This window comes from Littorina saxatilis, linkage group LG13 (assembly GCF_037325665.1).
Source record: "Littorina saxatilis isolate snail1 linkage group LG13, US_GU_Lsax_2.0, whole genome shotgun sequence".
Classification (NCBI taxonomy): domain Eukaryota; kingdom Metazoa; phylum Mollusca; class Gastropoda; order Littorinimorpha; family Littorinidae; genus Littorina; species Littorina saxatilis.
The window spans coordinates 14514347-14536665 of NC_090257.1; the positions used below are offsets into that span (position 1 = coordinate 14514347).

Consider the following 22319-nt stretch of genomic DNA (forward strand, 5'->3'; position numbering starts at 1 on the left):
GTGTGTGTATGAGATAGAAAGAGAGAGTGTTTGCGTGTGTGTGTGTGTGTGTGTGTGTGTGTGTGTGTGTGTGTGTGTGTATGTGTGCGTGTGTGTGTCTGTGTCTGTGTGTGTTCATGTAAGGGTGTATGTTTGACCATTATGAGGTTGTGAGCAATAATGCTGCGTGTGTGTGTGTGTGTGTGTGTGTGTGTGTGTACGCGTGGTCTCTATCACTTTGTTACGATTTCTTTCTCATTGTATTTTGGTGTCTAAAGTACTCTCTCTCTCTCTCTCTCTCTCTCTCTCTCTCTCTCTCTCTCTCTCTCTCTCTCTCTCTCTCGATCTCTCTTTCTCTTTACACGGTTTTGTGTTTACTGCCCCCTCCCCCCCCCAACCTCCCCCCCCCATCCTGTCTCTCTCTCTCTCTCTCTCTCTCTCTCTCTGAGCGTATGTTGCCATTATGAAAGGGGTGTGTTTGTGTGTGTGTGTGTGTGTGTGTGTGTGTGTGTGTGTGTGTGTGTGTGTGTGTGTGTGTGTGTGTGTGTGTGTGTCTGTGTGTGTGTGTATGCATCTGGTTGTCTACCGGGTTTGCAGGAAGAGTGTCTTAGATCTGCCGCTGTGTTGTAGCGCTTCTTTGGTAGATGAGGAGAGTGATGTTAAACTTCTTTGACAATTTTTGTCTGGCTGTTTGCTGGTTTTTTCGCCAGTGCGATGTTCATCTTGCATCTGACAAGGCGGTGGTCCGACCAGCATACTGCGCCTCTCATGCAGCGGGTGATGTGTGTGTCTTTTCGGTCACGCTGTCTGACGATCACATAATCTAGCATGTGCCACTGTTTGGACCGTGGGTGCGTCCAAGTGTTCTTGTACTTATTCGCTTGTTGGCAGCTCGTGCTCCGCACAAAGGGTGAGCAGCAGTAGGCCATTGGAGTTACACTTTCCAGTGCCGTGGCGGCCGATAACTTTGGGCCAGGTGTTGTGTTCCTTTCCTACTCGGGCGTTGACGTCACCCAGGATGATGAGTTTGTCTTTTCTGTTTGTAGTAGAGATGAGGTTGTTGAGTTCATCGTGAAAAGCTTCCTTTTCGTCGTCTGTGTTTGTCATTGTAGGAGCGTAGCATCTGATGACAGTCGCGAACAAGTCCTTAGACTGTCTTGCCAGTTTGTTGCGGATGGCGAAGCCAACGCCTGAGGTTCTTGGGGTACCTTCCGGCTTCCCTATGCAGTAGAAGGTGTAGCCACCGCCAACTTCTTCAAGCTGGGTCTCACCAGCAAAGCACGTTTCACTGAGGGCAGCGGTGTCAATCTGGTACCTGTCCAGCATCCTGGCAACCAGGGCTGTGCGTCGTTCTGGTCTGTCGTCTCTGTCCAGCAAGGTGCGGACATTTCAGGCTCGCCGGGTCATCGCCTGAGTCTTTTTCTTCTTTGTTTCTGTTTTTCGACGGCATAATTGGATGACCAAGCAGGCACGGCTACCTACTAAAGTCGTGTTGAGGCAGGCTTTATTTAGGGATCCTTCTATCTCCCCCTCCCTATGCGAGGAGAGTAGTTAGGGTACCCACAGTCTTTTGTGGCAAGCTTTCAGTTTGTGTGCGTCACTTATGTGCGTGCTTTTTGGTGTGTGTTTTTTCCACTTAAAATAAAAGTAGATTTGTTTAACATTTTGTATTCATATACGTATGCAATTAATTATTATTTTATATCAAAATGAGTGAGTGTCTTTTTATGGCCAAAAAAAGTGTTCCTTGTTAATGAAACAGGTATCTTGGCTCTTTTTGCCGTTTTCTAAATTAGGGGTTATTGATAGTATAAGTTTATTTCTGCCATTAAAAAAATGATAAAGAAGTACTTATCTGTTTTTATCTTGTACACACATAAATACACTTTCAAAACATGTGACTTTTGTTAGTGTATGGAGACCTTGAAATGTGAAAAAAACCATTTCGCTGGCCGGTTTAGGTGAAAATGGCGTTCTGATCAAGGACAGCATCACGCAAACATATAGACAGCATCAGGCAAGGAACTTTGTTGTGAAAATCTGTTATATGTTTAAACTTTATTTAAATCATTTAGTATTAGTGGTTTTTTGTCTTCTTTCTGGAGTCAGGCTTGCATCAAGTTTGTTTGATAGATTTTCACGTTTTGGGGGCAACTTTCGTTTCGCTTGATTTTCTATGGAAAATAAGACTCTGCGTATAATGTTTTTCTTTGTTTTGTGTTGTACTGATCCTAATCAATTACAATAACATCCATGTTCACAGTATTTCACAGTTTTATTTTTGACTGGAAGTGTGAGAGAATGGGAAATGGCTGAAATCAATACCGTGAAACCTGCCAATACCGTTTCTATCCATTGTAAGAAAGTGAATGGACTCATCTTGTTCTGTACACAACCGTATATACCTATGATTAGCCCTCTTATTTTGTATTTCAAATGTTTTCACTTTGACTATATTTAGTTGGTACTTCACATTGATTTTAAGTGCCTGAACACATCCACAGTGCCAGATTCTTGGCTTAATTTTTTTCATTATTATGAGTGGAGCCAGGTATACCATTACTATGTGTAGGACCTCAGATCCCTGCAGAAAGAGAAAGCAAGGAGGCTGGGACAAAATGTGATTGAACAAAGTGTAAATAAGAGCTACTCACTTCTCTTGTTGGTGGATGGTAAAAATGATCTGTGCGCGTGGCGGGGCCCACTCCAGGTTGCCTCTCAGCTTGGTCTGAGGACACAAACACATTCCAAGTACATTCAATTCAAACGGACAGGCAAGGTTTGACACACTGGAGTTTTAATAACTAATGTATCGATTGAACACTTAATTTCCCTTCTTTGAGACAGGTGACATCAGAGGCCGACAAAAATTCATATTTAGGGGGCCAGCCGAGAATTCAAAATAGTGCATGTTTGTGTGCTTTCAATCGCAAATACTAAAAGGAATTCTAACCAAAATCGATCGATACATAAATGTTATTTGTATGTTTGACCAAAATATGACATTTAAATTTACACAAATATTGAAAGTCATTGTTCACCTCGACTGCTAGCTCTGTTTCGGAGGAACACTGACTGTCTCGATCTGTGTAAAATGTCATATTTTGGTCAAAAATACCATGTTCAGTTCCTGTGAGGATCGAGTCCAGACAGGCATGCAGATGCAAGCCGAGCTTTGCCTAGTCAACAAAGAGCCATTTCCAACAGCAAATCTAAAATCGGCTAAACCTTATAACTTGCAAAAGACATGATCATCTAAAATCTGGCATTTAATTATGTATGGTCATTTAAAATGCACTGGCATTAACCTCTGCAAGCACATGTTCCTTGAAGACTAAAAACTAGACACAGTTTGACAGTAAAGACTACTCACCTTATTTGCAGCTATCATCAAGTCTGCATTTTCTCCATCATCAGGCGAAATGGGAAAAGAGTTAGGCAGTGGTAACAGCTGAAACAACAACACCTTTTCTCAGAAAACATGTTTTCACAAGAACCCTGCTTATAGAAGAGTCTGTTCCCTGACAAAATAGAGTTTGCTACATGAATTACATTAATATAAAAAATAGCCGCAACATTTTATTTTCTCCTGCCTCACTCTCGTCCTCTGTCTACGAATCCATCTATTCCTCTCATGTCAACAAGCCGCTTAACGTACAGTAACTTCTGCAATCAAACTAAAAGTAGTGTTATAACACTCAGAGAAAATCTTCTAAAAGTTGACTTTTTGTTTTGAAGATGAAGGTAGATCACTGTCAGGGTTTCAACGCTTTGATTGTTTTGCACGCATGAGTCAATTACTACTGGCAGGCAACTCCTGAACCACAGCTTTTTGAAGCAAACAATTGGTTCATTTGTGGCAGTGTCTATCTCACTGTTTTATCCCAGCAAAGCTGGAGGTATCCCACGAACGCACACTGAGAGCGACTTGAGAAATTTTCATGCCGATAAAAAACGCTGGTGCTGGACCCGAGTACTCTTCAGACTGGCTCGCTCCCCCAGTATGAAAGTTTTTGTCTTGTGCACGTGGATAAAAAAAAAAATAAAAAAAAAATATTTATTTTACACAATTAAAAAAATTATTAGAGTAAAATAAAACATGAAAACGTTCATAATAAACAATAGTAAACAAGAATTTATAAAAAATTAAAAAAAAATTAAAAAATAGACCGCCCATGCCGGGAATCGAACCCGGATCACTTTGGCCATAGACAAGTAAATCGCTTTCCACCCGGATCACTTGGATTAAAAAAATAAAAAATTAAAAAAATTATTTATTTATTTTACACAATTAAAAATTTTTTTAGAGTAAAATAAAACATTAAAACGTTCATAATAAACAATAGTAAACAACAATTTATTAAAAAATAAAAAATAAAAAAATAAAAAAATAGACCGCCCATGCCGGGAATCGAACCCGGATCCCTTTGGCCATAGTCGGAAACGCTTTCCTCCAAGCCAACAAATCTGACATTCGCCAGTGAACTCAAATGCCTATAGTCCTCGCGCAGTGGTACACGCACGCAAGTAAACAAGAATTAAAAATAAAAAATAAAAAATAAAAAAAATAGACCGCCCATGCCAGGAATCGAACACTTGGATTTAAAAAAAAAAATTTAAAAAAAAATTATTTATTTATTTTACACAATTAAAAAAATTATTAGAGTGAAATAAAACATTAAAACGTTCATAATAAACAATAGTAAACAAGAATTTAAAAAAATAAAAAAAATATATAGACCGCCCATGCCGGGAATCGATCCCCGATCACTTTGGCCATAGGCGGACGTGATTCGCACCAGCTAGCTGGCTGTTCCATTAGCTGCACGGCAGTTGTACTCCCACCGCCAAACCTCCCCCCGTTAAGAGTCGTTTTTGTGGAATATTTCGCATTTAGGTCCCAGGTAACATTATGAAGTTTTAATACGATCAATCGGACCTATTATCAAGTTAGTGTATCAACTTTTGAACGAACTGCGCCCAGTAGTTTCCCAGCAATAAGCTGTTAAGTCGAGACGAACAGACAGACAGACAGACAGACAGACACACAATTAAAGTCTGCAGGACCCTAGTACTGCGTACTCGGGGATAATCTTATATATATATATATATACGACTAGTGTCTGTCTGTCTGTCTGTCTGTCTGTCTGTTCGCGATGCACGGCCAAAGTTCTCGGTGGATCTTTTTCAAATTTGGACACCGTATTCAGCTACACCCCGGACACAACCTCATTGATGAGATATTTCAACACATGCTTTCAGCCGATTTTGGTTTTTCTGTTCATTTCACCATTCCCAGTAACTCTTCCTTATCTTCTCCAGTGTTTTGCGTTTATCTCCCTTCCTTCGTGTGGCTTCAATCCATATTCCCGTTTCTACGTTACTATTTTTAGAATGTCACTGCGCTGTCCAGAACGCTTCCCTTGCACCCGTAAGTTGTTCTTACTGTCAAAGTGAAAAGGTCGAATCTATTTATAGCCACGCGAAAAATACACTGTCACCTATCTCTATATATTTATAGATATAGATATACATATATATATATATACGGCTTCTCTGTGTGTGTGTGTGTTTGTGTGTGTGTGAGAGCAACACCTCTGGATTTTAGAGTTCTGTTTGTGATGGGGTCTAGCGGCTTTTGTCTGTCTGTATGTTCTGGCATTTGAGAAGCCACAACAGATAATATAGGGCTAAGAAATAAGCTCTAAAATTCTCAATCCCGTTTGACAGGACTTCGCCTTCAAAGGTGAATGTGGTGAACCGCCACGCTGTCTGTCTCTGTCTCGCGATTCACCCCGGCGAAGCCGGGTATTCCTCTAGTATATATAAAAATATATATATATACGACTTGTGTCTGTCTGTGTGTGTGTGTGTGTGTGTTCGCGATGCACGGCCAAAGTTCTCGATGGATCTGCTTCAAATTTGGTGGGCATATTCAGGTAGATCCCGGACACAACCTGGTCGATGAGAATTTTCAACACGTGCTCTCAGCGCGCAGCGCTGAACCGATTTTGGTTTTTCTGTTCATCTTCCCAGATCCATTCCCAGTAACTCTTCCTTATCTTCTCCAGTGTTTTGCGTTTATCTCCCTTCCTTCGTGTGGCGTCAATCCATATTCCCGTTACTATTTTTAGAAGGTCACTGTCCACAACGCTCAATCCATATTCCCGTTACTATTTTTAGAAGGTCACTGTCCACAACGCTTTCATCCCGGCGAAGCCGGGTATTACTCTTCCTTATCTTCTCCAGTGTTTTGCGCGTTTATTTCCCTTCCTTCGTGCGGTGCGCCGGCAAAGCCGGCGTACACCCAGCAAAGCCGGGTCCCCGGCGAAGCCGGGTATTCGGCTCTACTTCTTCCCGGTGAAGCCGTACCCAGCGAAGCCGGTATTCATCTAGTACATGATAGCAATTAGCAATTAGCAATTTTCTCCCCCCTTTCCTAACCTAGGTGGTGGGTTCAAGTGCTAGTCTTTCGGATGAGACGAAAAACCGAGGTCCCTTCGTGTACACTACATTGGGGTGTGCACGTTAAAGATCCCACGATGGACAAAAGGGTCTTTCCTGGCAAAATTGTATAGGCATAGATAAAAATGTCCACCAAAATACCCGTGTGACTTGGAATAATAGGCCGTGAAAAGTAGGATATATTGCGCTGAAATGGCTGCGATCTGCTGGCCGATGTGAATGCGTGATGTATTGTGTAAAAAAAAAAATTCCATCTCACACGGCATAAATAAATCCCTGCGCCTTGAATATGTGCGCGATATAGATTGCATAAAATAAAAAAATAAAAAATAAAAACAAATCCCTGCGCTTACAACTGTACCCACGGAATACGCGCGATATAAGCCTCACGAAGGAAGGGAAATAAACGCGCAAAACACTGGAGAAGATAAGGAAGAGTAATACCCGGCTTCGCCGGGATGAAAGCGTTGTGGACAGTGACCTTCTAAAAATATTGATTGATTGATGATAAAGAAGGAATCTTTGTGCCCTAACTCAGGCTTCGGTTGGGGATGGACCATTCACCAAAAATTGGGAACATACTATTAAAATACGGTGGGTGCGGACCAATTCTTCGATTTTTGATCCAACGCCACCCGGGGCTGCTTTGTTGGGTAGAATTTCCGAGACTACATCAATTATGTTCGCGCAATTAGACGACGTCACGATGTTTTTACGTCAATGCATGTGACGTCATCCCCTCCATTTGGCCTTTCTCTCGCGCGCATGGCATGTGTGTGTTTGCATGTTTATGTGCACAAGTGTGGGTCTGTGGTGTGTGTGTGTGTTTGTTAAGACCGCGTCGTTTTGACTTTGGCCTGAAAATGGAGCCGCATTGTTTTGACGCACCCCGTTGTTTTGACGTCACAACAACGGCACTGGGTGCAGTGCCTTTGTAGTGCACTTGCACTCCAACGGCACTGCTGGGTCCAGTACCCGCTCCGGCATCGAAGCATTTTCCACTAAAAAATGCACAAAATTTGACCTATTTCGTCGCCTATAGAGGACGGAAAGAATGTCATTTCAATGGTGTGATAACATTCTTTCCGTCAAAAAAGTCAACTTAACGGGAAAAAAGTCAACTTAACGGTGTCAAAACATGTATTTGTGTGTGTGTGTGTGTGAAAACCAGTATGTGTGTGTGTGTCTGTGTGTGTGTGTCTGTGTGTGTGTGTGTGTGTGAGTGTGTGCATGTCTGTGTGTGCGTATTTATGTGGATGTGTATGTGAGTTTGTGTTAGTGTGTGTATGCGAGTGTGTGTGTGTGTCAGTGTGTGTGTGTGTGTGTGTGTGTGTGTGTCAGTGTGTGTTTGTGTATGTGTGTGTGTGAGAGAGAGAGAGAACAAGAACAAGAACAAGAACAATTCTTTATTTAACGAGGGTAATAGAGTAAGCAGTGATCTGCTTTTTTACATCTGGCCCTCGCCCTAAAGAGGGACTAGTCTAAAATTGCTAAAGAATAAGCAAGTAAAGAAAACTACTGCTACATGATAATAATAAAATGAAAGTAAGAACATCAATTTACATACAATACATTGCTTAAATGAAAAATGTAAGTTCATTTGACATGAGTTAAGAATTATAGAGTTGATTGCACTGATGCAACAAAGCTGTGAATGCCATGCCCATTGACATACACTACATTCGAAAAAATCAGTGTATATAAAAATAGTAATAAATTGTTAAAAAGCACCGGTTGTTGGTTTTAACAACCATTCTAGCGACAACAGATGTTTATTTAGACTTCATGAGATAAGACGTATATCTGGTCTTAAAAACGTTTGTGCTACTAGTTTGCCGTAGGATTGTCGGAAGAGTGTTCCAGAGACTGCTACCTGAATAGACTAAACTAGATTTGAATAGGTCAATCCTAGGCAGAGGCATGTTCAGTCTCATCAATTGGCGTGAAGTTTTTAACGTGAATTTGGAAAATATGGTTTGAGGTACACATCCATGAATAATTTTATGCATGAGGGTACCTTTATTATAACTTAGCCTTGCCTTCAGAGGAAGAATGCCTAAGTTCATGTAGTCTAACTCAGATAGGGTTGTTTTCTTTAATAAGACTACTTTAAGCGCTCGTTTATGTAATCTAATTAGTGGTTTGAATGAATTTTCACTTGCCGAGTCCCACAAGGTAGACGCGTAGTCAATAACAGACTGAATATGAGCATTAAAGAATAATTTCCTGGCTTCCAAATTCAGAAAGTGCTTGATTCTAGATAATAGATAAACCTTCTTGGACACTTGTTTAGACAGTTGTTCGATGTGGTGTGACCAAGACAGGTTGTTATCAATGGTCACTCCCAAAACTTTATGATGGTCGACTTTTTCAACAAGTTTATCATTAACCGTTAGATCGTGAAATATTGAGGTTATGTTCTGGCGTTTTTGCCTAGTTGTTATTATCATGCTTTTTGTTTTTTGGGGGTTAAGGGACATGTGATTTAGCTCAGTCCATTCACTCAACTGGTTTAAAGGCACAGTAAGCCTCCCGTAAACCATCACAGAGCTCCCCGAGCGTCTACATACAGTACAAGCATACTTCCATTTAAACGCTCACCGAACGGGAACATCCTGGCTGCTTTCTGTCGAGCGTGAGAAATTTTCAAAGAATTTATTTTCGTGGACTTGGCCCTTGCAACAATGGCGCCTCGTTTTGGAGCTGGACGGCTGTGATGAATATCCCGGAAATCACGCCCGGACAGTAAGCCTCCCGTAAACCATCACAGATACTGTCAGGCTTTTACACACAGTACAAACACCCTTCCATTTGAACGCTCACCAAACGGGAACATCCTAGGTGCCCTACGTAAAGAGCGAGCAATTTTTAAAGAATTAATTTTGCAGATTGTCTCGAACACTTTTTGGACCCATCCTGAACTCAGGTCAAAAATGAGTTACTTCCCTTAAACTGGCAATAGCCGTGGATCGATGATTATCAGAATGTTTTTGGACCGTGGTGCGTTTTTGCGCTAGACTTAACTTTTAAAATCTAAATAATAAATTGACAGCTTGTTACACAAACATTCTTTAATAATAAAAGAATTCTTTTTTCATCAAGACAAGATCAGTGCAATTCGAAGTTGTGAAAGTTTGAAAAAAGAAAAGCCCGGCAGCAGGGTCACGCAAGGGTCGTAGCAGACGACGCCGGGTTTACGCGGCATATCGCCGTTCCTCTCAACAGTGAAAAGCCATCGCTAGAGTTCTTGTGAACCACAGCCATTTGTTTCGTGCATAAAAACGTGCTATTGTAGATAAGCTCACATTGAGTCGCATTCAAATGACTAACTGACGACTACATTGTGAAAAAGGGAAACTGGATCACACGGGTTCACGATGGCTCAGGGGTAAGATAAACCAAGCAAAAATAAATTCTTTGAAAATTGTTCGCTCTTTACGGAGGGCACTTAGGATGTTCTCAATCGGTGAGTGTTTAAATGAAAGGGTGTTTGTACTGTGTGTAAAAGCCTGACCGTATCTGTGATGGTTTACGGGAGGCTTACTGTGCCTTTAAACTTTCTTGCAGTGTTTCTGATAAACGACTTAAATTGGTGTTACTAGAATGCATGGTTGTGTCATCTGCAAAAAGTTCACACAAATTCTCAATGTGAAGGGGAAGGTCATTTATGTAAATAGAGAAGAGGAGAGGGCCTAAAACTGACCCTTGTGGTACGCCATATCGTACCTCCTGCATACTTGATGCTGAGGCGTTTGCGTATAGGGCATGTCCAAAAAATTAGCTCTCTCAACGCTTGAAATTAAAACACAAATTTCTTTCTTTCGGTACGCTGGCTTTGTTGTAGAATGTTCATATGTTCATAATCAATATTTTATTTTCCTCACTGAGTTATGTCCCTTGTTTAGCAGTCATATTGTTTAAGAGGATTTCACTGTGCATGAAGTGACGTTTTTGGTCACCTTTTTTAGATTCGGGTTCAGTACAATCCAATTTTTTTTGTAATTTCAGTAATCATCATATCACATGAGACTGACATTGATGTATACTGTGATATAAGTCGGCAGTTGTTGAAACTCTTTGTAGCCAAAATATTAAAGAATGCAACTCACCCCCCTAAATGGCCTCGTCCGTGACATTTTGGATACAAAAATTCATGTACTGATTGCATTTCGTTTTATACAGAAATTTTACTTGAGATTATCTTCAAGCTTTTCGAAAGGCACCTATTTGTCGCTTTTATTTAATTTGCCAGACATACAGTTGCTGACTTAATTGTGTCACGGACGAGGCACTTTTTGATGTGTTATAGCGGTATTTGCCTTCCTTTTGTCTCCCTGTCTTTGCGCGTGCTTCATCAGAAATCAGTCAGCTGATTAATTTAGACCTATTCTTAGACTGAGACATGTCATGACATGCTGATGACGTCATCGATGACGAAAAAAAATATATGATGCGTTAGTCTAGACAATAATATGTGCCTGGTGGAATGTTGTTTTTTTTATCAATAATTGTGGGGAATGCAGATTACTAAAAATGTGAAGCAACCCAAACACATTATGTGGTTGTCAAGGGTGATACCAACATCATTTTGATGTAACCGCCATTCTTTCGTTAGCGGCCATCCATGATAGACTGCAAAATGCGGCCAAAACAAACTTCGGCCGATCGTACATGCCGTTACAGACAAAGAATGTCAGAAACGAAAACACAACAGGCGAGAGAGGACAATAATCAACAACACAAAGAACAACGAGCAAAGATGACTGCAGAGAAAAGAAAAACATACAATGCCAATGGCGCACTAAGGAAGTATTGTTCACGCATGAAAGCCAAAGCGATGCGCGTTCTTCCCGTGCCAATTTCGCCGAACAAAGCTTTCAAGTCAAAACAGTCGTTTGCAAAGGCGTTGAAGAGGGTGAAAAGATCATTGCCCATCAGCCCCCGTAAGAAGACTGCTGTTGTGAGGTCACTTGCAAAGGAGTTTCAGGCGCACACAGTGAGTGAAAAACGAAAAACGCCGTTCACCAACGACCAGAAGATTGCTATTGACTTTTATTGCAGTGACACAGTGTCGTGGCAGTTACCTGGACGCAAAGATTGTGTGACTGTGGTAGAAAATGGAACAAAGAAAAAGATGCAGAAGAAAATCATGCTTTAATTGCAACATTGCTGAAGCGCACCAGCAATTCAAGAAGGATCATCCTGAAATTAAAATGGGCAAATCTACCTTCGCAAAACTCCGCCCGTCTCACATTCTACCCGTAAGCGACAAAGATCACAATGTTTGTTGCTGCAAATATCACGAGAATTTTGCAATGTTGTGTGATGGACTCAAACAAGTCATTCCAGATATTCCAGACTACAAAGGCCTTGTACGAATGACTGTGTGCGACCCAGATAGTGTACCATGCAATCTTGGCAAGTGTGATACGTGTTGTGACATAGGACAAAATTTGACATCACAATTGTTTCTGAACTCAGAAGGAACTGTCACCTGCTTCCAATGGAATGAGAAAACAAACAAAAAACAAGTGGAAATGACAGTGGAGCAAGCAAAACAAGAGTTCACCAAGCAGCTGCTGGCTTTCCGAACTCACAGTTTCATCGCCAAGACGCAACTGATGCAAAAGAAAGAACTGAGGCAGAAACTTGAAGCAGGTGAAATTATCTTGCACGAGGATTTCTCAGAAAACTTTCAACTTAAGCAACAAAACGAGATCATGTCGGCCCACTGGGACCCAAATGCAACCACTGTGTTTACCGCTGTCATTACATCTACGGAAGGCAGCCATTCATATGCTGTGATCAGTGATGAGCTTCACCATGACAAATTCACGGTGGCTGCTTTTAACAGAGCAATTCTCCATGATGTTGTCACATCGGGCACGAACGTACGGAAGGTACACTTCTTTTCTGATGGCGCTGGAGGTCAATTTAAGAACTGTTATACATTGTCCACAATGACCAACCCAAAAGTCTTGCACGATGATTTGCAATCGGCCGATTGGAGTTTCTTCGCAACATCCCACGGAAAGGGACCCGTGGACGGGGTTGGCGGCACAGTCAAGCGTGCAGTATGGCGCAGAGTTCTGCAGAATCGGGTTGTTGTCAATACGCCACAAGACTTTGCATGCGTTGCAAAAGATGCCTGTCCCAACGTCAACGTCCTGTACGTTGATTCAGCTGCTGTTGCCTCCGTCAGAAACGAACTGTCTTCAGGCCTGTGGGGTGATCAGGCACCACGAACCATTCAGAACACCCGGTCCTTCCATTTTTTCCAAGGCGATATCCCCAACACACATGGAAGCATCGCCCATTAGCCCCTTTATGCCGATGTATGCTGTGGAGCCGAAGGTGGTTTCTTTTCTTAAACCTACCAGAGCCAACACTTGTTCACGACATCATCAGAGATCTGCAGCAGAAACCGCTGTTCAACCATGTACTGATGACGACCACCGACATCGCGACATAGGTGACGACGTCAACGAAGGAGCCGCTGCTCGGCCAGGAACAGATGTTGCTGCAAACCGACATCGCGACATAGGTGACAACGTCAACGAAGGAGCCGCTGCTCAGCCACGAACTGATGTTGCTGCAAACCGACATCGCGACATAGGTGACAACGTCAACGAAGGAACCGCTGCTCGGCCAGGAACAGATGTTGCTGCAAACCGACATCGCGACATAGGTGACAACGTCAACGAAGGAACCGCTGCTCAGACAGGAACAGATGTTGCTGCAAACCGACATCGCGACATAGGTGACAACGTCAACGAAGGAGCCGCTGCTCGGCCACGAACTGATGTTGCTGCAAACCGACATCGCGACATAGGTGACAACGTCAACGAAGGAGCCGCTGCTCGGCCACGAACTGATGTTGCTGCAAACCGACATCGCGACATAGGTGACAACGTCAACGAAGGAACCGCTGCTCGGCCACGAACTGATGAAGGACACGGACAAGGCGACATGGGTGACAATATCGGTGATGAATCTTGTTCGATGGACTTATCACGTGTACTTTCAGAAAGCCTGGACACTGCAAGCAGGCATCGACAGAACATTGCACAAACAATGGAAGAGTTCACATCAAAACTAACTGAACAAGGGTTCACAATCAGAGAAAATCTCCCGAGCGACGGAAATTGTTTCTTTTGGAGCATAAAAAGCCAGCTGGAGATGACAAAACAAACTGTACATGAGCCACAAGAGCTTCGAGGCATGCTCTGCGCCTATTTAAAAAAGTTGTCAAGGCAGGAGAAAGGTGATCTGCAGAAATTTCTCCCGAATGTACACTTTGACAAGTACGTCACTGGTCTTCAGATAAACGGGACATACGCGGACAATGTTGCAGTGAAATACACAAGTAAAATGCTTTCGGGGCAGCCAATAACGGTGGTCCAGGCGACAGGTAAAACTGTAACATTCGGGAAAGCAACCAAACCAATGATGTACGTCGGGTACATTCACCAGCTAAAACATTATGTGTCCATTCAACCTGCAAGACGCCGAAACAGTCGTTGCCGTTGAAAGCCCTCGAACCGAGTACCATTGAAGCCTGCAAAACAATACTCACCTGCGATTACTTGACGCATCTACCGACTACAGTGTATAGCTGTCGCTCACAGTGGCAGTGCCAATTACGCTGTTTTTAGGGGGGAGGGGGAAGAAGTGAGCCGTGTCGCTGATTGGTTACCGATTCGGTAAAGGTGGTAAAGACAAGTCTGACACTAGTCAATAATTGGAAGCAATCTTAACGGAAACTGGCTTATTTATTGGGCATTTAGTGTGTTCCGTCGAAGCTTCGTGCTCATTTGTTACCTCATGTTATTATGACTTTGTTGCCGCTTTCTCTGTCCCTCAGTGTCAATATTTTGACATGCCAATGAATGTGCTGTTTTGGAGGGGGGAGAGGGGGGTGACGAAGCTAGCTACGCTGTCGCCCTGTCGCTGATTTGTAACAGATTCGGCAACGGTGGAAAAGACAAGTTAGTTTGACTTTACATTGTAATTGGAAACAATCTTTACTTTGCCTTTTCAGAAACTGACTTTTATTTGGCATTTTAACCATTTACTGTGGAAGCTGCATGCTCAGTTGTTATCTCATGTTGGAGGGAAATTAACAATCCTGAAGTTAAATAAAAGCAACTTGCCGAAATTCTGTTAAATAAACAGCATCGTTTGTCTTTTAACCTTTGACAAGTGTTTTGTTTTATTTATATGAGAGAAAAAACCCGTTGGTGCAACAAGTATTGTCCATATTTAGACAAACAGACACATGCTCAAACGCATGCAATCAAAACATATTTCATTCGAGCTCATAATTTTGATGCATTTCTTAATATACACTCTGTCACAATACCAATTTTCAACTTGATTGGATTAAAACTTTGGCTGGATAACTCTCCAACACAAATCTGAAAAAAAATCAAGGTTCGAACATAGATCTGACCTTGACCTTTCATTTACAACCTTGAAACTTTGCACGACAGATTATATTACCCATATGTACCTATCCACCAAGTTTTGTTTTCAAATATTCATGGGCTCTTGAGGATCCTTCTTTATGCTTACTAAAGCTAACGGACAGACGTAACCCGGGCGGACGAACGAGCGAATGTAAACACTGACCCAAATTAATGATAGTCTCACATTGTGGGTGACTACTGAAAACGATATGTTGCTATAATAAAATTTGTTGATCTCCTGAAGACGTCACTACTATAGTGCATTTCGTACGTGCCTCGTCCGTGACGCGTACTGGCCTCGTCCGTGACAAATGTTCAAGCGTTTCTCCGAAATGTGATTTATTTTTTAACTTTTTGAATTATCTTTACCGAAAGAGCAATGCTTGCCATTAATGTTTCATCGCTATGAACGAAAACAGCGAACACAATTCGCAGAAATATCAACTTACTTCTTTGTGATTGAAAAATAGGACAGAATTTTGGCCTCGTCCGTGACGCACATCAAACATCGAAGAACTCGCCCACAAATTAAATATTTCTCTATTTCATACTTCACAGGGAACAACAGTCACAAGTTGCATAATCCTCGATCATTGTCAACTTAATATAGTTGTTTTGTTGATTTCCACGTGCCTTTATGTTCGTCTGAATGCCTCGTCCGTGACGCTGGATATGCCCTATACAGCCTGTTGCCTGTCACTAAGAAAAGAAGTTATAAGTTCAACAGAATCAATCCCGAGTCCATACAATGTGAGTTTCCTCAGTAACAACTTGTGGTCAATTACATCAAAAGCTTTGGCAAAATCTACAAAAACAGCTCCACAAAATTCATTATCGTTGATCTTTTCCAACCACTGATCAACAAGAGAGACTAAGGCAGTGTGACAGGAGTGATGAGCTCTAAATCCAGACTGGTTAGGGTGAAATAATTGATTGTGGTCAAAGTGCGATAATAGGTGTTTGTTTATATGTCGTTCCAGTGGTTTTGATAATACTGACAGTATAGAAATCGGCCTATAATTTGAGGGGTCTTTCTTTTCGCCAGATTTAAACAGAGGAATGATTTTAGCCTGCTTGAGGGCTATTGGAAAATATTTTTGTTCTAAACAGAGATTATAAATGTAAGTGAGGGTGTCAGAAATTACAGGGGAGAGAGAGAGAGAGAGAGAGAGAGAGAGAGAGAGAGAGAGAGAGAGAGAGAGAGAGAGAGAGAGAGAGAGAGAGAGAGAGAGAGAGAGAGAGAAAGAGAGAGAAAGGAGAACAGCCGCATGCGTGTGTGTGTGTGTGCATGCATGAGTGACCTCTCTTGCTGCCTTACAATATTTTTGTGCAAGTGTTTGTGTGTCTCTTTCTCTCTGTCTCTCTCTCTCTCCCTCGAAATGAAGTGTGTGTGTGTGTGTGTGTGTGTGTGTGTGTGTGAGAGAGAGAGAGAGAGAGAGAGAGTGTGTGAGAGAGAGAGAGAGAGAGAGAGAGAGAGAGAGAGAGAGAGAGAGAGAGAGAGAGAGAGAGAGAGAGAGAGAGAGAGAGGCGATTTGTCCTTCGCTGGGGGTATGCAGTGCCATGGCATTGCACTTTTGTTTGTTTGTTTGTTTGCTTAACGCCCAGCCGACCACGAAGGGCCATATCAGGGCGGTGGCATTGCACTTCTACTTAATTTAGTTATTGTTTTTACAGTTCAAATGCCTCAAGTTTTTAAGTCAGTCACATAATGCTCACTCAATTTAACAAATGAAAAAAGGCCCCTAAATGATTCTTACCAGCTGTTGATTTAAAAATCAATGCTGCAGGATGGAAGTAACCATGCAGTTGATATTAGAGAGGCCCGAGGAACACTGGATTAGAGACTTTACTGATACTTGCTGCTACACCTCTACACCTGCACTAGTGCTTAACATCACATGAGCAGAGAAAAACTGCTCCTTAGGCAATTAATTAAAGATGCTGCTCCGCTCAGAGCACTGTTGAAGCAACGATTCGTCTTTATGGCGCAAATAAGGATATAAACATTCAAAATATTTACACAAACATCAGCATAGATGACTACACATACCTTTAGAGGTGCCAGCTAAACAAAACTTTATGAGGTTTGCCAGTTCACATCTCCCGCCAAAATGTAGGCCCTAATTAACATTTCCTGTGATCACATTCTGGGGCTAAAAGGCTGTATGCGGTATGCCAAAATGGATCCAGATAACATGTTTTACCTTTTTTTTTAACGTAATCAAGGACAATGACTAATTGACGTAAACTACCCTGAATAGAAAGAATTCTCTTTCGTCGAGACTACCAGACTTCCATGTAGGCTTTTGACGTAATTAGTTCAAGTATGCCTGGTTGAGGACCAGTCGCTGTCCTGCTCAGACATATGATGAATAATAATGCGTAAACAAATGCAGTTTTCAAGTTTTTGCAAGAAGGTCAATGAAACTTGGTAGAATTTTAAATACCGTACTTTCCGGGTGACAAGGCGCTTCTTTATCTAAGACGCACCCCCTTCTTTTTAAAAAAAATTGTAATCCAGTCACCCATTGGACGCAGGGGGCCGATAGGGCGCACCAAAATGACCCAGTTTTTGCCATGAGAGGTGGTTCCCCTGTCATATCTGAGAGAGGAAACACTTCCTGCATCGGGGTCAGTGACCGACTTTAACTGAGTGAAAATATGTGTGCTCTGTGTGTGCGGCCAGATCAAAGGCATTGTGATAGCTGGGTGGCCTTGTTAAAAGACACGACCTTCTTCCCAGGGGTCAATGACCCAGTTTTTGCAATGAGAGGTGGTTCCCCTGTCATATCTAAGAGAGGAAACACTTCCTGCATCGGGGTCAGTGACCGGTCAGTGACCGAGTTTAACAGAGTGGAAATCTGTGTGTGCGGCCAGACCTAGTAGCTGAAACATGCATTATCACAAGTTGTTTGACTGGTACTCAAACGGTCTCTTTGATTTTTTTCGTATTTCATACACGGATTAGGCGCTTCGTTATACAAGACGCAGGGGTCGAACTCGAGGAAAAAAGTCGCGCCTTATGACCCGGAAAGTACGGTAGATAGATTCCTGAGGCATGACTGAAAGCCCTCGGGGCTCCATGCACCTGGAAGTGACAAGCACAGTAACTTTATGCTGGACAAACAGTTACAAACAAATAATTTACAAACAAACTATTGAAGAATACAGAATACAAGCAAAAGCACTGTTTTACTTTGATGTAAGAAAATGAGAAGAAAACTATGACAACTATTTTTTTGGTTAGAATTCAGTAAAAAGCGGAGGCCTTTTGAGCTGATGATCATTACAATGCCAATAGCAGGCAGAGACAATTATTACAGCAGGGAAGAGTCACAGACACTCGATTAACTCACTGCCTGTGGTGCATCTTTTTCCGACACCAACCACTCCAGCTCCGAGGCCTTTGGCAGTCGCTTCTCCGAAAACTGGCTCAGAAGGGACATGGCAATGGCTTCTGCTGAGAAGTTGGACTTTTCTGAACTGAAACAGCATATTATTGTAACACTGGGTGTAAATTCCACAGAAGTATAAATTAGCAAACCAAAAGGGGCAGTGCAGGAGTAGCAGCATTACTGAAGCAAAGATTGGCCTTTTTGTTGCAGATTATGATATCAACAGTCAAAAGCTTTACACAACTATTTCACAGATGCCCAACACTTACCTTTAGTGTTACCATCCGAACAAAACTTTATGCAGTTTGTCAGTTCACATCTCCCGCCAAAATGTAATTAACATTACCCGTTATCACGTTCTGGCCCTGAAGGCTGTGTGCAGTATGCCAAAATGGACCCACATACAGGCAAATCCAGCTAACTCACAAACGGTTAAGTCAAAAATTCGCTTAGCACACAAAGAAATTCTGGTCCGGAATTATCCCTCTTTATCTATGTGTACAAAGTACCCTGAGCTCGAAATGGGATTTCTCTTACGTAAGTCGAAAGACGGATAGCACACAACAGAAAGTCAGTCCCAAAGACAAAGTTTACTCTATATTTACTACAGCAACTCGAAACACGAAACTTGGCGTCTCACACTAGCGCATTGTGTAACCTTATTCCCTTCTTCTCTACACGGACGCCACACCGACTGGTCAGTCGGCACGCAATAAAGTATGAACTGAAGTTAGGAGGGGGCGAGGAGTAAGGAGGGGGCGAGGAGTAAGGAGAATTATCCAACTCCAAGAAAACATTCTGAAAAAGGTGGGGAAGTGGTGACAAGGCAGTGAACGCACTCACCATGCACTGACATCATACGAAAGCAGCCACACAAACACAGCACAGAGGCAGAGGCAGGTGTGCAGATGCTTTGTGAGAATAAGCGTTGAAAACCAGTTTGAATTAAAAAAAACCAGCAGATAGAGCCGCATGTCATAATCATTCTTCTTGTCTGGCTTTATTGACTGCATGCCGATCTTGTGGCAGTGACTTTTCACTCTTCAGTCGGACTGTACACAAACCGCTCTCACTGACTACCCTAAGCCCTGACAACTGATCCTTGGAAATTGTTTGGAAGAGTACACCTCTCTATTTCTCTCCAATGCTCTTCCTGCTGACTTAAGTGACACCGGACACCCCACTGGCCACTGAGTTTAGCCAGCTACCCCCCCCCCTCTCTCTCTCTCTCTCCCCCCAGCCATGTACTGTTTGGTGCTGTGGCCAGAGAGGTGTCACCGGCTAATTGAGGCCAGCTGCACTGTTCACTCAGAGCAAAACTAGTTGACTGTGTCTAACTTTTGACAAAGCAACACAACTGAAGGGTTCACAGATTAGGTAACCGACTCACTGGTCAAGGCTGCAGAGAAACAAGAGTATCTTGTCAATGAAAGAGGTTACACACAGATACGCGATGCTGAGAACGGTGGCCGATTTTTCACTCTCTTTCTCGGAGGGCCTTCATCATTGCAGGGACTGCTGTAAAGAAATGCTTGCTCAGAAACTAACTCTTTTTGCATTGAAACATGCACCAGAACTGGTGGACACCATCGACAATGTCAAACATGAAATCGAAGCAGTTTGCTTGAGGAAACGGTCGTCAGCAACTCAAACTTCTCTGTTTTCTTTTTTTAAGAAAATCTGAGGTGACTTTCTTTGTGGCCCCGCCCCCTCCCTCTGTAAGGACCCCCCTCTGTAAGGACCCCCCTCCATAAGGACCGATTTTTGTCAACATTTTCAAGGTCGCTAGAGAGGGGTTCCACTGTACTATGACCAAGTCGAAATTTCGGATAGGACACAATAACAATTCGGTCCCTTCAATTTCGTCTTATCCGGATTTGCCTGTACCATCTTTTACAATTTTCTTTCGAAATCATACACAATGTCTTGACATAAAGTACCCCACAAAAGGACAGAATTCTCCCTCTCGCCGAGACTATTGATAGACTTCCATGTAGGCTTTTGGCTTAATTAGTTCATGTGTTGAGGGCCACACTTTCAGACATACCAAAATAAATTTGTAAAAAATTGGCAGTTTTTGACTTCTTGCATGGAAGTCAATGAAACTTGGTGTTTGTTCAAACAGACAGCTACCTGAGGCATGACTGAAAGCCCTAGGGGCTCCGTGTACCTCGACATGACAAGTTCAGTAACTTTAAGACAATGTGAGGCATGACTGAAAGCCCTTGGGGCTCCATGCACCTGGGCATGACAAGTTCAGTAACTTTAAGACAATGTGCGGCATGACAGAAAGCCCTAGGGGCTCTGTGCACCTGGGCATGACAAGTTCAGTAACTTTAAGACAATGTGAGGCATGACAGAAAGCCCTAGGGGCTCCGTACACCTGGACATGACAAGTTCAGTAACTTTAAGACAATGTGAGGCAGTCAAATTACCAAAATTAAACTTGGAATAACTTAGTTTTCTGCATAGTTATTGAAGTGACTTATAAAAATGAATGAAAAAATTGTGAATACTAATGGACATAGACTGCCGTTGCTAAGGAAACTGGCATAAACAGCGCCATATTGGAGTTCTAGGAAACGGTTTTACAGCAACATCACACATCATAAATTCATAATATTTGACACAAGGATACACATGTATTATACCTACGGTAATATAAACTTGGCCAAAAAATTATTGCAACAATTTTTGCACGCCAAGAAAAACATTAAAACGCAATTTATTTTAGTTGAACTTTATATGCCCCAAAAGGTAATTATGTCAGCTGTACATATCATTTGTCCGATTGATGGTACTTTGTATAGGCATCCCGTGAAAGCCTGTCAAACAAGGTCACCCCTAAAATCGACCTGACAAAAACCATAGCCCCGTATTTTAAAATCTGAAAAAAATCAGAATATGCACAAACCAAACATTTCTGACAAACATTGTAAAGGCCATTCAATTTCCTGTTCAGAACATTTTGTTTTATGCACCTGACTTCTCTAGTCTTTATGTAGCCTTTTGTCAAAGGCGGTAGGTGTCAACCGTTTCAGAGGCCCAAAAAGGCACGTTTTGCGGCCATTTTTGAGGGGGTCCTCCACCCAAAGAGCCATATCTGCTCAAGTTCTCAATGATTTGCTTTGGAAAGTTCAGAAGTTAAGACCAATAGGCTGACCAAAATGTGTGTTGTGTTTTGCGAATGTGTATACTTAGCAGGGGTGTACCTTAACTTTTTTTGCTACCGGCCAGGGGGGCCGGTAAGTCAAAAATTGAACCGGCCCCCCAAAATCCCAACCGGCCCCCAACCTGCCGGGATTTCTTACAACCGCCCCAGCGGCTCGTCGCGTGCTAACCACATACACAAAAAAGACGTACATTCATACTTATAATGCATACATGTGGATTTGCACTACTAATAACTACCACAAACACACACAAAACTTGATGACTAAAGTGCTATGTTTTAATATAATGATAATTAACCTTGTTTTTATAAAGAATTTAAAATAAAAGCCGCCACAAAGAAACAAGAAATCAAAACCACATTCACACCCTGTCACACAATCACACACTAAACCTCACTAAAAGTTACCCCCTTTATGTACCCCCTACCACACAATTTACAAAGTAATTTACTATGGAACTCTACTTACCACATAAACACACACTACAAAAGAGTAAATCAGCATTTTTTTTAAATTTAAATTATGTTTTTTGTTGTGTAAAACCAAGTATAAAAAGCTGACTCCAAAAAAAAAATCTAAGTTGCTTTCTTGTTTTGTTTCTTTTTCTTAATGTCTGTGTTATTAATATTACTGTTAGATCAAGCAGAAGTATAAAAGTTGCATACCAGCCAAATTTACCACAGCTTAAGTCATAAATAATCAAAAGCATTATATTTCATTTCTATTTCCTAATGAAAACAAACAGATGTTCAGATTTTCTGATCCTAGAATTGTTCACAGGTGATCTTTATGCTTTTGATTCAGCAGAGTTGCATCCCTTGTCCTATTGTTGAAGGTCT

General features: G+C 42.0%; 2 protein-coding genes across 10 annotated transcripts in view; both read right to left on the reverse strand.

Annotated features, from left to right (window-relative positions):
• LOC138983687 (run domain Beclin-1-interacting and cysteine-rich domain-containing protein-like) overlaps window positions 1-22319 on the reverse strand; it is a 220106-nt gene that overhangs the window by 48590 nt on the left and 149197 nt on the right. For all 9 annotated transcript variants that reach the window (XM_070356975.1, XM_070356968.1, XM_070356972.1 and 6 more), the window contains 3 exons: window positions 18269-18395; window positions 3353-3430; window positions 2634-2707 (listed from right to left, as the gene is read on the reverse strand). In XM_070356975.1, the coding sequence (XP_070213076.1) occupies window positions 2634-2707; window positions 3353-3430; window positions 18269-18395 (279 nt within the window). The remainder of the gene's footprint in view (window positions 1-2633; window positions 2708-3352; window positions 3431-18268; window positions 18396-22319) is intronic.
• Window positions 639-2171, reverse strand: LOC138946046 (craniofacial development protein 2-like). The gene has a single exon (XM_070317569.1). The coding sequence runs from the start codon at window positions 1303-1305 to the stop codon at window positions 853-855; it is 453 nt and encodes a 150-aa protein (XP_070173670.1). The 5' UTR covers window positions 1306-2171; the 3' UTR covers window positions 639-852.